Source organism: Podospora anserina, chromosome 1 (genome assembly GCF_000226545.1).
Source record: "Podospora anserina S mat+ genomic DNA chromosome 1, supercontig 4".
NCBI classification, from domain to species: Eukaryota; Fungi; Ascomycota; class Sordariomycetes; order Sordariales; family Podosporaceae; genus Podospora; species Podospora anserina.
In genome coordinates, this window is record NW_001914853.1 from 1,190,874 (window position 1) to 1,205,420 (window position 14,547).

At 53.4% G+C, this 14,547-nt stretch overlaps 3 protein-coding genes across 3 annotated transcripts; 2 read left to right on the forward strand and 1 right to left on the reverse strand.

Moving 5' to 3' along the window:
- Positions 1-8,822: 8,822 nt before the first annotated feature.
- PODANS_1_17620 (uncharacterized protein) lies at positions 8,823-10,457 on the reverse strand (the record flags this gene model as incomplete). Its single annotated transcript, XM_001907178.1, has 1 exon — positions 8,823-10,457. A coding segment is annotated over one exon (1,635 nt), but the record flags the coding sequence as incomplete, so codon positions are not given.
- A 342-nt stretch (positions 10,458-10,799) lies between these two features.
- On the forward strand, positions 10,800-11,730 carry PODANS_1_17630 (uncharacterized protein; the record flags this gene model as incomplete). Its single annotated transcript, XM_001907179.1, has 4 exons — positions 10,800-10,830; positions 10,915-11,366; positions 11,428-11,650; positions 11,708-11,730. The coding sequence occupies 4 exons, from the start codon at positions 10,800-10,802 to the stop codon at positions 11,728-11,730; spliced, it is 729 nt and encodes a 242-aa protein (XP_001907214.1).
- Positions 11,731-12,586: 856 nt separating this feature from the next.
- On the forward strand, positions 12,587-14,347 carry PODANS_1_17640 (uncharacterized protein; the record flags this gene model as incomplete). Its single annotated transcript, XM_001907180.1, has 1 exon — positions 12,587-14,347. A coding segment is annotated over one exon (1,761 nt), but the record flags the coding sequence as incomplete, so codon positions are not given.
- Positions 14,348-14,547: the final 200 nt, after the last annotated feature.

The window sequence follows — 14,547 nt, forward strand, 5'->3', positions numbered from 1 at the left end:
CATGCATACCGGGTAGAATTTTCAGACTTCTGACATTCAAGCGGAACTGTTGGGGTGGTTGTGTGAAGAGGGCTTGGAGGGAGTGTTAGGTGGTGTTGTTGTTGTAGGAGGTCGAGAAGAAAGGTGAGAAGATATGAGAGAGAAGATCAAGTGGAGGAGGATTGATACTGGCTTTGTGGGGGATGTGCTAGAAGAAGAGCGGGAGGCAGGGGTGGGCAGGTTTAAGAGAACCAAGAATTCATGTTGTGATCCATGGAGGGGTCGGAGGAGGGGGGGGGGGCCCCTTTGGGCATGCAGAGAGAAGCCGAAATGTTCCACTCACTCTTTGGTGATCCAAGATCACACTGTCGTTTTTCTTGGAAGGAGGGGGTTATCTAAGACTTTGACTGGCAGTCTGCTTGGCGATGAATGGTTGGTGGGTGTGGGTGTTGTAAACGAATGGTAGAGATCCTCGATCTTGCTTTCTTGGTGAAGGACGAGGAGGAGCCATACAATGTTCAATGATGACCAATGAGGATTGTGGATGAGAGAGTGGGATGAAAGTGGGTTGTCCCTTCCCTCTATGTTATGTACTTGAAGGTGATCAGGGCCCGACTCTCTGCGAGCGCCGAAACAGAGCAGCCCAGGGTACGTACCCGACTTTGCCCAATTGAAGAGTGATGGGAGTGCAGACGGCTGTGGTACATGGGAGTGGATGTTGCGGAGAGGGGGGCATGTGCATGGGGGAGACTTTTTTCGGAGAGGGGGAAGGGAGGGGAGGGGGGTGGTGCATTGTGGGGGTGTGTGTTCGAGGCTGGGGAGTGTAGCGAAGAGAGATCCGATTTGAAGGACCACCCAAACGTGCCGGGGGGTCCAAAGTACTCTCTCTGAAAACTCCCGGAAACGCAACCAGGAAAAAGGCAGACTGAGCGTCGGACAAGAAACCTGCCTGGCGGGAAGCGCAACGGCGCAAACCAGGGAAGAAGCTCACCAGACCAACCGGCCTTGCGATTGACTGATGGTGATGCCCTCTGCCCCTCTCACAGTCCGTTTCGGAAGGGTACCTCTTGTGACCGCCCCGGTACTTGCATTCTGGAACGGCAAAGCAGATGCTAACGGTTTACAGGAACGAACGAGAGGAAGGCTAGAGTGGAGATGTGGACCAGTCGAACGGAGCCAGGGAACCTCCCAAATAGGACTGTATGAAAAGAGGAAGATATCAAGTGGGGATAGCGGCCAGTCTCGGGCACGCAAACCGTAGCATCTGATATCAAATCAGTGATCGCTTGCCGGACCCGGGCTTCTTCCTGGGAAGCCGCCCCAGCTTTGTCCAGCCTGGCTGGTTCTGTCAGCCGATGTTCCAGCGGGGGCTTTGCCGGAGCCGAGTGATAGGTCGATTTTCACGGCATGGGCATCCAAAGTGCTGGAAGGACGCTGTAAAGGGAGCGCAAAAAAGGGAACAGGACTCAGCACTGCTGAGTACCCGGGGAGAGGGCCGCTGAAGGGTGGGCGGCAGAGACGCTGTTCTCATGATTGGATTGGGCGAACGAGTGGTTGTGAAGGACCGCCTCGACAGGTTGGGCAGCGATGGCCATATGGCATCGATACCCAAAGTGCTTGCAGAACCAGTCGTCTGCCGCAGACATGCAGCTTCTCCCACACCCCCAAAACGGGTTTGCCAGGGCTCGCTCGAACCTCGTGAGCAGAGAGTGTGCCCCCGTGAGAGTGACCCCCCGTTTTCTGGGCATCACCATCTGATGGCTCCGGCAAGGCGGACTATCCTATTGCTCGGAGGGGTCAGAGGTGGGGTGATGCCATGACAGTAGCGCTGAAGATGATGGCGACGGCGACTGTGATCAAGACATCGAGATATGAAATCTGGAACGACATGGCGCCGCGGAGGTTCTGGCCTAGCGGTACTAGTAGCTAGCACGCATTGAGAACCCTTGAGGCTATTCTTGCGCGGGGTGTTGGTGATACACACAGTAGGCCGTGGTGGTGCTTTCGCGGGGGACAAGTAAATATCGCAGCGCCTACACTACAAACAATTCGTCAATGGCGTCAGGGTACTGTCACCAGGCATGGGATTCCTTCGTGCGACTGCGAACAGGTTCTCGTCATCGTCTTCAGCTTCAAGGGGTGCCGCCAAGCTCTTTGCTCCGCGGCAGAAGCATGAGGGCCACGAGGCGTGGATGCCGTCTTCTGTCTGGAGAATCTGAAGGCTAGAGAAAAAGAGACCATTTTGGACGAACGGTTGTGGATAAACGGGAAGTAGCGAGAACGGAAGTCTCTGGGTCCCTTTGCGGCACCATCTGTGAAGCTCCGCGGTTCCAATCATGGTCAGTCGCTTACAACGTCTGTCTGATAACGGTACGGTCACCTGACCTGCCAGGGTGCACTTGTGCCGACAGCCTGCCTGCCTGGCCGAGATTCGAGAAGGCATGCTCATTTCCCCGGTTTTCTCACCTTCGATTCTTCCATTCAGCATCCTAAAACGCGCCCCTCGCCGCTACACAGCATCTCCACGCCCCGACTGACACTTCACAGTCCAATTGTGTGCTCTGTATCACCTCGAACGGTCTCCACGCGCCCTGCTTCGATGGCCAGCATCTGATATCGAAGCATATCGTTCTATCCGCGCCCGAGTCGCGGCCCGCAGCCTACAGCCTGGCGGCAGTCCAAACGCAAATAGAAAGACACCAGGCCAAAACGGATGGATGGATGGATGGATGGAATGGTAAAAAGTCGGTGGCTGGTATTTTGGAGTTTGGTTTGGATTGCAGCGCGTCGTCTCCACTAGACGGCGAGCCCGCAGGTGCGGAAGGGAAGCTGGCCACTCACGAGAGCTGCCCAGATGCATTTGTGCACCCGGCCGCATATCTCGAGGCCCGCGCCATCTCGACCCAAAACAAAGAGTCCTTCGTCTCTGCCCAACCGTCGGCCTGTTTCTATTCTCTAACGCGCGGAGGAGCGCGTCTATCGGATCCAGAGCCTGTCGCGAACGATGCACGAAAACCCACCCTATTCACACTTTTGCTCACTTGTGCTCTCGAGCCTCAGTGGTTGACTGTCAGGTGTCAGCAGCGTTTCGCGTCTCAGAGCATCATCGGCAGCCAGCCGGCAGGCATGGCACCCAATCGATTGTCTGCAGTGGTGACGGCGACACTTCACTTCACTTTACAGGCTCTTGGTCGGCTGCCATGAAAACATGAACCCCGAACCAAGTGATGAGCCATCAGCTAACTGTGAGATCAACACAACTAGGCGGATTGGAGGGCTTCCCCGGCGAGCTACTGCAAGAGCAGTCCCCGCCGTGCCCTTCCTGAGGTGCCATCAGCACTTGGTCTTTGCTCTGGCTCTATCAGTCTGCCTATGCTTTGCCCGCACACATGTGCGGTTCGAGATGATAGGCAGATTTCTCGGTGTTTTGATTCCTGCCCTGCTATCGGGACGACGAGTGTGGGACGACAGCAGCGTTCCGGAGCGGAAGCGCCTGCTGCGGGCCCGTTGAGAGATGCGGCAGCGGACCGGACACGGCCAATCACCACCTTGAGGCGATCGTGCAGTTCTGGGGGCTCATTATCTTCCCACTAAGCCACCGTCCCGACGTTGTGGGAAGTGCCCCTCATAATCCTTTAGGGGCCCAGGCCATGCAGAGACGAAGGACTCTTTGTTTTTGTCACGAGCAAAGCTATCATTTGTTGATTTTCAGCTTCGGGTCCCACGCCCAGCTCTGGTTTGAGAGACCATGGGATTTGCCCGTCAGACCTGCCCGCAATTCGTCCATATGACGGGACTGTCAGGAGCGGACACGCTCCCGGCTTGCTTGAGCATCTGCAGCCGTCGTTATGCAGGCAATATCTTGCGTTGCGATGAAAGAAGGCCCAATATGCAACCTAGCGAGGCGGTCCCTTTGTGTCGGATCGATATCTCAACATATGCACTCCCACAAGCAAGCAGTTGACGATCACTGCCCAACGTCTGTCCGGTCTGCCCATACGAGCCCATCAGGATACTGGTTTTGAGCAGGTCTGCACGCATGCCTGTGGCAAGTTGACTATCTAGGCCCCTTTTCGGGGACCGTAGCAACCATCCTATTCGTCGTCGATATCTGGGGCAGGTTTTCTCTCGCCAGTCGCGGAAAAGACCCCTCAGCAAAAAACGTGACTGACTCATAGGTTGATCTCGCCGATGGCAGAACATCATCAACTTCCTGCCCCAGTCGCACACTGTTTCGTGTTGCTCCTCTATCTCCTACACAAAATCTGCTACGCCATAACCAGAATTGAGTCTTTCTGCCTTGCCTATCACCAACACGCGCATCCGTTCCGCTCTCGGCCAGTGTTCTGGATGGTTGAAAATCTTGAAGATATTCACAGTCGCACGATACATGACGCCAAAGTGGCACGTTCCCTGTTCCCTCTGCTCTGCTCCACCGCGTCTCCGTCGGATTACCCATTCTGTTACTAGAAGCAGCAGAGAATGCCTCCAGACAAGCAAGGTGCAGCCATTCCGAAGACGCCAAGAGTTGGGATATTGCACAGTTGAGCGGTGAAAAGGTCACGATGCTGCCTCGGCGTTGCAGAGAAGAGAGATTTTCCAAAACATACCCCGCCGCTCCGAGGCATTATTATTCCTCCCTTCCGCATGGTTCGGGATCCGACGACTGAGGGCCGTACGGACGGGCTCATTCTCGGCCGGCATCGCTGAGAAGGGAATGGCATAATGCAGCTATCACGGTCAAGACTTTCGAGAGCTGCATCGTCTTGGAGATTTCTGGTGGAACCTGGTGCTTCAAGAGGCGGATGCTGGACCTCGATCCGGAAGTCTGGGTCACTCGATGTGTGCAGGGTGCAGTAATCCACAGGCTCTATCAGGACTATCAGGACATTTTGGGTCCGCCGCCACTGCTTGGTCCGGGTTGCTGCATCATAGTAGCACGCAACATGGGCACGAGACGCGAGACTAAGGTGGTGTAAGCAGCGGTGTTGCTTGGTCTCTGTTTTGCATTACATCACATTAGGGGGGTAAAGAGGGGGAGACCGGCTGATGTTTTGGAGGGGTAAAAGAGGGACAGAGGCGGTGTCTAATTTTTATTTTTTTGGGTCGGCGTCTTTCTCGCGGTGTCAAGGGCGGTGTTGAAGTTCAGCTTCATCGTCCTAGTGAAAGCACCTACTCTATCCTACATCACAGATGCAGGGCCAAGCTGTTGATCTAGGCCACGGGAAAAACCTGCTACGGAGTTTTTGTTCACCGAAAATTGTGCAGAAACGGAGACATTACGACATTCTGCCTGGAAGACGTTTGAAAATCCCCTTTTAGATGCATTTGAGATCCAGGAAAACGGAAATCTACAGCCAGAATCTCAGCAGACAATGAGTAGCGGTGAGGAGGTCGGCACGTTTTACCCCTGGTCGCCAAGGAACCCGCGAATCGCAAATCCCCCTGCCCGCCCGGACTGTGGATTTTTGACTATGGGCTTTTGCACACCCTACCCATATCGCCGATCTTGGTGCGGCTGCGAACAGGCCGACCGTGCGGCGATATCACGAGTTTCCTGGAGCGGGCGTTCTTGAAGTCTTTTGTGTCGGTCGATGTTTGTAACACGAGTCAGAGTTTGAAGCCACCGGATTGGAGTTTTTTCGGTCTCAGGGCAGTCTCCGGGTGAAGAACGGCACCCCGCAGGCCTTCGCGAAGAATCACGGAGAAGACGGGATCGATCGATAAACCATGCGAATTTTCATACACACCGCCGGTGCAGAGACCGGGGATCAAAACGGTTACCAACACGCTACTCGCAGAGAGCCGAACCAGACTCTCGGTTTTTCTAGTCAACGAGGTCCCCATGCCTGTGTCCGGGGGAGCAAACTTTTTTTTCTCCTGCCTCCTTGTCCCCGTTTGAGTTCTGTGGGTATGATGGGAAAGCTTGGTAGGGAGCGTCATCCATGTCTAGTATTTGGGAAGCATGACTTTGCCCCTGGCAAACATGGCCTTTGCTCGCTATCGGTGTCAGCACAGCGTCGTCGCGGCTCTCTGAAACAGCCGCGCATCCGATGGATTCCTCCCTCGGCGTGTTGTTGACCGCTAGATCCGAATGACGTTCTCCTGGACGGAGGACTCTGGTGGGCTGGCGGGCAGGAGACGAAGTGAGCTGAGATGAGCTGAGCGGGTCATAGAGTGGCTTCACACTCAGATGTCGGAGGTTTGATGGATGGCGCAGCACATATCTCGATGCCGGCGTATGCTCTTTTGGGAGGTATTTCAGTCATGGATTTCCACCAACAGTATACCATACTGTCGAAAAAGCGAGTCAGGTACTATCTCTGCAGGCGTCAGCCCAGAGTAAGGTGATGAAGATGGCAGCCTGTTGCGTGAAAAGATCTCATATCTATAAACATATCAGAAGGATAGGATGACATCGCTCGTGCAGCGGGAGGAACCATTCACAGCCATGTCAGACCGCCCAACGACCCATCCCATGCAAGTTGGCTTGAGAGAAGAACTCGGACAGGTAGACAGGTCCTGGCGCTTACTTACATGCATGCAGACTTCAGAGCCTCCTTTGACCATCGTGCAACGCGGCCATCAGCTTAGCCTCAGCGCTTGTGCGGTTTTTCAAGTAAAGGAGAAGATGGAATGGAACTCGATACTATCAAGGGCTGCTAACACACACACAGCCTCCTCATGGTAAGTCAAACTAGCGAGCAGTTGGCGTTTGTACACAGCCTTAAGGGTCAATCGGTCAACTTCATGATAGGATGTGCTCCTGACTTTCCCCTCCCTAAGCTAGTTCTTGTGGTCAGTGAGCAGTGATCAATCAATCTCACAGCACGAGGTGAAACCAACCCAGGCAGCCCCAGACCAAAGGAGCTCTTACACTGTGACCGCATGAGCAGCTGCCACAACGCTTCCCCGATCCTGATGACATTTTACCACCAGACCACAACAGTTACATGTGTGGATTACACGGTTCTGGTTTCCCATAATCAGGACCATCCAATCTTCTCGACTCGATATTAAAGGGGGCGTACTGAGGTCTACATCCCGAGAACAGATTGGCTGCTCGCCTGCCATGATCGTCCGGCGTCGGGATGTTTTGACCGGTTTGGATTGCAACCTGTTGTGGTATATTCTCCTTTTTGGGGTTCTCTTGTGGCTATGTTTGGGATGGGGGCAGGTCTACCGTTTTTGTTTTTGCCTGCCACAACCCATCACGATGAAAGACGGGAAATAGTCTGTGGAACTTGCACGCCGGTTTGGTTTGCTTGGCCTTGTAAGGTTGAGATCTAGACTCCGATTTGCGCTCTTCGCCGTTTTTAGTTTGTAGGCGCACACCTGGCACAAGCTTTCCCTGGTTGCTTGTGTGATGATGATAGAGGGACGCCACTCAGGAAAGGCTCCGGATCCAATAACTCCTAGGATAAAAAGGAAGGAATTTGAGATACCTGCCAAAGCATACTGTCAGCTCTATCTTCATTTCTGGACACCACCTGACAAAGATATTTCTGACAGAACACTTGTCTGCAGTCCTAAGTGGGAACGAGAATATAGCTCTGTGTTCACGTTGATCATCAAGTCACACAACCTCGGTCTGTTGTCACCCCCTTACCTTAGCCAGGGGGTTACTGGTCCACCGCTATCCGTCCCATGGCTGACAAGCGCTCATGCTTGCTTGCAGCAATGACCTTCACACGCTGTGACTGAACCACTCTTTCTCCTTAGTATAGTTGGTTTAACCTACCTAGCCTGTGTCATATTTGCACTTTGAGCCTGGCTTGTATCTTTTGATATCCTTTCCATGTGTAACTCAAACATGGTTGAAGAACATCCATATGAGGTAGGATTGGCAAGTGGCAGCTGGTAGACGCGTGTGACATCCATTCTTATTTACGGAGAATTTTTTTTTTCATCGTGTCGTAGTGGTGAGAGCCGGCAACCGAGGTAGGCTAAGGTTTGCTGTGTATCACCTCATCGCGAAGAGGTCTTTCGAAAGCAAAAGAGGGAGGATAGTGGTTTAAGTGATCTTCCAGGTTGCATAGGATACCTCTGCTCCGTCTTTCAGCTCGGGGAAACATACCACAGCATCACAACTGTGGCTCGATGATAAGAATCCCGACCACACGAATATCGAGCAGAAGACAAGCTGCAGTGGGATTTCAGGTCACGACTTGATCACTTGATTATTGGTCCTTTACCCGTGAAAACCCGCCGTCTGAGCTAATGTCCACATTCCAAGCCCAGAAACTGGCTTTACACACATCCTAACAAACAAACCTTCTCAATGGTTGATTGTCTACACCAACTTATCCCTGCATCTCCCCCCACCAGAGTGAAGTAATAATGTACAACCAAACCCGTGCAAAGACGGGAACCGCGAATACGACTGTCATTCATCTTTTTGTCCGCCCGTCTCTTCACCCCTATCACAACAGGCTCGCACAAACGGGCCGGACGACGCCCATTTCCCCTCCGCTGTTGATGTATCCTCCCTCCCGAGCAACCCCTTCCCATCGTCTCGTCTTACACAAACAAGGATGATATGACGTCCTCACGTTGCTTCATCAGCCCATCATGGATAACCACCCCTGCCAAGGGTAAAAATCCGTGATGCGAGTAAGGTAGGAATAACAATAAGCAAATGAACGCTCGGAACCAATAGTAACCTGCTAAATTACTACCTCTCAAGTATGGTATCTTCATCGTGATGGTATCTCGAACCTAGCAACAGCCTCACATCTCGCCCATCTACGCCGTCCCAAAATCCCACAACCCCACCACCAGCGAATCCTTCAGCCCCTGTTTCTCCTCCTCCTCCGTAACTTTTGTAAACACCCTCTTCGGGATCATAAACTCCACCACCGGCGGCTTCTTGATCTCCTTGCCCATCTCCGCCTCGAACAACTGTTACCCAAATATGTTAGCATCTTTACCCCATTTTCCCACAACCACCCCCAAATCAAGAAAAAGACACTTACACTCCCATAACTATGATCCAAAAAGTCCTCCATATTGTACGCCTGCTTGGTAAACTGCTCACTGATAATCTTCGCAATCGTCGCCACATTCGGATGCCAATGCCCCTGCAGCTGCACCACCTCCCAAAGACAACTCTCAATCGCCCTCGTCTCCATCGGATCCCTCTCCCAAGCCAAAAACACATCCTCCACCCCTCCCTCCTCAATCTTCTGCTTCTCCTCCTCCGTCCTCGGCACCCTGTGCATCATGAATGTTGTCAGGGGGTGCTTCTTGAACAAGTTGTAAAACCAAGGCACAATAGCCACAATCGCACTCGGGGGCGCGTTGAGTGCCAACCTGGCCAGCTTCTTGATAAAACTCGCCACCATTACCGCTGGCAAATGTGATGAGCCGAGGAAGGTATCAAGCAACCGCAAAAAGCGGGAGCGGTGCTTGGAGTGGAGCATGTCTGCGTCTAGCAGGGAGTAGAGCTTGGTGTAAAACTCTGGGTAGTCGAGGTTTCGTTCCTGGATGAGGTAAAAGACACCAGAGAGGGCCAGTAGAGAGATGGACCCGCCGGCGTTGTAGCAGTCTGTTAGGAAATCCATCAGGAGTTCTGGATTGGTGAACCAGGGCGCGATAGAGTTGGACATGACGCTGAGGATCTTCTTGCGCTGGTCTTTGCTCAGACCGAGTTGCATCAGGGCTAGCCAGGCGTCTTGGGCTTGACTTTTGTGTTGGGAGAGGGAGCGGACGGGGTGCCTTTTCTTGGTGGTTGGGGGTTCGATGTAGAAGGTGTCGAGATCTTTGTTGGAGGAGGGGACATCATCGATGTTGAGGAGGAGGTTGAAGATTATGGCGCGGATTGTTTCGTCGAGGTCGGCGGAGGGGTCTCTAAGGAATTTACTGATGGCTGCGAAGGTGTAGAATCTAATGTCGTTAAACTCGTCGATGAACTTCTCGGTAAACTCTTCCCGTAGTTGCTCGACTGGTGACTGGATGATGAAGTATATCACTTGGGTGAAGAAGTATCGTGGGAAGGCGGGTTGGTCCCGGCCGTCAAGGTGCTGAGCTTCGACTTTGAGGAGAGACATGGCCAACAACAAAGCTGGGAGTGCCAACTTCTCATTGTTGAACATGCGTAACAAGACTTCTCTAAAGTCTGCTAGGCGCTCCCGAAGCCATTTTGTGACTGTCGCATCCTTCTCTGACGCTTCCTTTCTCTCCACCAAGCAGCCCATGGCAAGTAACCGCACGAGGACGCGGCATAGTGTCTCTGAGGCGGCGATGGCGGTGGGGCGATCCTCGTCGTTCTTTTGCGCAAGTTCGAGGAGAGTAGCGATGTTGTTGTAGTGTTTTCTGGACTCGAGGATCTCGGCTTCGAGCTGTTTGAGTTGGGCCTTGAGATCGACACCCTCGTCGCCGCCGGATTTCCTCCGTTTCTTGCTCTTGTCTCCATTCTCTTGACGCTTCCTCTTCCCGGCCGAGGCCGACGACGGTTCCTTGGTAGCTGCTGCCATCTTTTATGTGGTTCAATCGCAATATTTCCCGCTCTTGTTGCTTGTTTCCTCCAAATTCCCTGCTCAGTGCTGCTTCGCGGTCATGTCCTCCAGAAAATTTAAGTGGGGCTGTCGCAATGGAGCAGTGGGTTGTTGGAAAATGGAAATTTCACAGCAGGGATCCGGAGCACCGGGTCTTGGCAAGGCCAAACTTAGAATTCAACATCAGCTGCGCTGGCACGTGACCCCGAGCTCTACGGCAAAGAGCCGGGAAGTACGCATTTCGTTAAAACCTCAATTCGCACTTGGCACTTGAGAGCTCCGTCAACGTCGAGCCGTCACCCACCCGATATTCCCATATTCACAATGGCCTCCCGCTTGGCGAGAAGTGCTCTCGGTGAGTTCGAGACCGGCCAACAGTTGCCTGCGAGGCGCCAATTGAGACGGCAATGACAAAGTGACTGACCACCGAGCGCCGCAGGGGCTGCCCGTCTCCGACCTAGCATCGCTCCCCGCGCTCTGCCCGCCCTCTCGACCGCCATCGCGGCGCGCAACAGCTCCGGTGTCCCCGCCCAGGACCCCAAGTCCAAGGCCCAGTCCCTCATCGATGCGCTTCCCGGCAGCAACCTCCTCTCCAAGTCGGCCATCCTCTCGTCCTTCACCGGCCTCTCGATCTATGCCCTGAGCAACGAGTACTATGTCGTCAACGAGGAGACCGTCGTCGCCTTCTGCCTTCTCAGCGTCTGGGCTGCCCTGATCAAGTTCGGCGGTCCCGCTTACAAGGAGTGGGCTGAGGGTCAGAACAGGAAGATCCTCGATATCCTCAACTCGGCCCGCGCCGACCACACCCAGGCCGTCAAGACCCGCATCGAGGACGTCCAGCAGATGTCCGGCGTCATTGACGTCACGAAGAGCCTCTTCGCCGTCTCCAAGGTAGGATAGCTGGGTTATGTTTGCAGGGAAGAGCTGGAATGGGTGCTGATGCCGTGTACAGGAGACTGCCAAGCTCGAGGCTGAGGCTTATGAGCTCGAGCAGCGCACTGCCCTTGCCGCTGAGGCCAAGACTGTTCTCGACTCGTGGGTGCGTTACGAGAGCCAGGTCAAGCAGCGCCAGCAGAAGGAGCTTGCTGCCACCATCATCGCCAAGGTCCAGAAGGAGCTTGAGAATCCCAAGACCCTCCAGCAGATTCTCCAGCAGAGCGTTGCCGATGTTGAGAGTGAGTTGGCTCAGATCTCCGTGCTTGGAACGAGCTGTTGCTAACAACATATTGCAGAGATCGTTTCCGCCAAGCAATAAACAGCTAAATAGCTACCCCAGTCGAGTTTTGACCCAGATCGAGATTCCCTTTGTTGTACCAGTGTCCATACACACCCCTGTGCATTAGCCAATTCAAAACTTTTGACTTGTTCTTTTTTTGATGGCCTCGAGGTGCGCTTTTCGCTTATCATGAGCTTTTGTAGCTGTGGAAGAAGCTAGGAAAGGGTCGGCAGGTCCCTAAGGGTTGAGACCTCACAACTGCAAAACTGCAAGTCCATGTATTATTATGCTGGAACGCTGTCTCTAGTTGCACAGGGTCGGGTTAGATCAGACTTCTAGCTTTCGTTTCTAGAGATGTATGAGACTGCCCCTCACAGCACGATTTACATGGGATATGCGGGGGTTTTGCCCTCCATGTGTGATGTTTTGGAAAATAATGACTTCGTCCCAATTCAAACTACTTTGCAACCAAAGCTTGAGATTCCCATGAGATCAATGAGCTGTTCCTGAGCTCTTGAAGCTTGTGCCGGTAGTGCCCGTTACAAAACATGGGATTTGCCTTGCAGTCGGGTTGTTCAAGGTGGGGCTCTATGGCCCAGCAATTGATGACGGGGTCCTAGCACCGGCCAGCCAATCAGCTTCCAGAAGATTTTATTTTTCTGACTTCTTCAAAGTCCAAGCCGAATTGCGCCGTCTTCGAAAAAAGTTTGAGCCCACCCACCTCCACGACGCCCACGACAAGCACGCCACGATAAACCAATTTCTGGATCGGAGACACCAGCACGACATTGCTTAAGCACTTCTCTACGGCGAAAAGCTCTCCAAAGCCCTATTCAGGCCATACGTCGTCGAACTCACTCAATGCCGTGCCGCATGTCGTAGACAGCGCGAGCTTCCTGCGACGGGTCTCTTCCCAGAGATTGCGACGACTTACCATGCGATCTCCGCAGTCTCCGTGAACACCGGCAACCTGTATCTCCTTTTGGGCACCCGCCCGCAGCTGCGGGTGTTTGCGCAAATATCCTGCAGACACACACCATGGTTTCTCAATAACCATTTGGCGGGCCGGGGGGCCAGCCCACGGTTACGGAGAGGGGCATCGTCAAAGTCCCCGCCTGGGCGAGGATTTGAGCCCGATACAGACCACAGACGACGCCCAGCGCCTTTTTCTTCGGAACCGCCACCACGTTATGCGAAGCGTGCTGTTCTCCCAACACATCTTGGAATGCGGCCCGGCCCTTTCGCCGCCGGAAGACTGAAAATACCTCCAGCAGCGAAGCCTTTCAAACCGAGCGAGATGGAGGAACCCTCTGCGACTGTTGTCGAAACGGAAAAGGCCGACATTGAGGAACACAAAGAACCAACTAGCCAGACAACCGACCATGACGAGAACATAAAGGAGGCCGAGGTTAGAGTGGCACCTACGGATCAAGAGGTCCAAGAACAAGACGTGGTAGCAGAGTCGAACCGAATCCTATCTCGAATAGCGATGTGGGACCAACAAGAACAAGCCGTGCCGGAATTTACGCCTGTGCCGGCAGACGATCTAGCACCGTCAGAACACATCCATGTTATGGGACTTGACCCTGTTGGCCGCTACATCACGCATATTTTGGCCAGCTGCGACCACATCCCTCCGGTGCGCTATGTGATGCACACCCCTGGTGTACACAATGTTTTCAAGCAGAATGATCGAAAGTTGACGCTTTACCGTGGCGACCAGATGGTCACCACCAATCGGATCATCGCTGTGAATTTCAACCAAGGCGGCGATTATACGAGTCCGAAGCAATATGCGCTACCAAGCCTCATCAGTAATCTGATAATCACCACTCCAGCCGCTGACGTTGTTCGGATTTTGGAGCCGATCAAGCACAGGCTCGATCACAGGTCCACCATTGTCCTGATTAATGATGGCTTGGGTGTCGTCGAGGACCTCATCAAGACGTATTATCCTTCGTCCATTACTCGCCCAACTTTTATTCTTGGACAATTCACTGGAAAGTTGGGCTATACGGGCGAGCAATTCTCGGTGGAGGAAGTCGAGCTGGGCAGACTTCGCATGTCAATTTACCCCCAGCAGATTCAGCAGTCCGGTGTCCGCATCGTTCGCCACCCGCCGATCGAGCACACGTTGAAGCCAACGCGCCTCCTGAGGACACTGACTGTGATACCCGACTTGCGGGCGGCAGGCTTCCCCATGGATGACTTCTTCAAGAAGGCGTTGCCAACCATTGTCTTCCGATCCATTGTGGACCCTCTGACGGTTGTTCTCGACAGCACCTACGATAAGCTGCCGAAGAATGCGTACGCGAGGCTGGTCATGGACCAGCTTCTTAGTGAGCTCTGTGGGGTAATCTCCAGACTCCCAGAGGTCAGAGACTCTCCAGACTTCTCTCGGTTGACTGTCACACAGAGGTTGAGGAAGGAGATTTATCACAAGCTGGTGAGACAGCAGACTTCCAGCTCGAGGATGCGGTCGAATGTGGCTCGGGGCTGGGCTACCGATATCGATTACCAGACTGGCTACTTTGTCGAGCGTGGTCGGCAGCTGGGGTTGCGGGTCGAGAATCTCAACTCGCTCATTGCCGAGGTCAAGGCCAAGCAAAAGATCCAGATGGACAGGCAGAACATGCAGATACCTTTTCAACTGTGAGTTCGCTCTTAGGTTTGAAGGGTAGTAGGGCGTCAAAAGGGGGTCATGTACAAATTATTAAAATGTATATTATTGCATTGTATATTGGGTATAACTGTGTGCACATACACAACAATTGGGAGGTTAGATGTTAAAACGGGGAAAGGGGTTTACACACTGCATATAGGGGGGTTTAAATAGCAATGAATTGGGTTTCTACT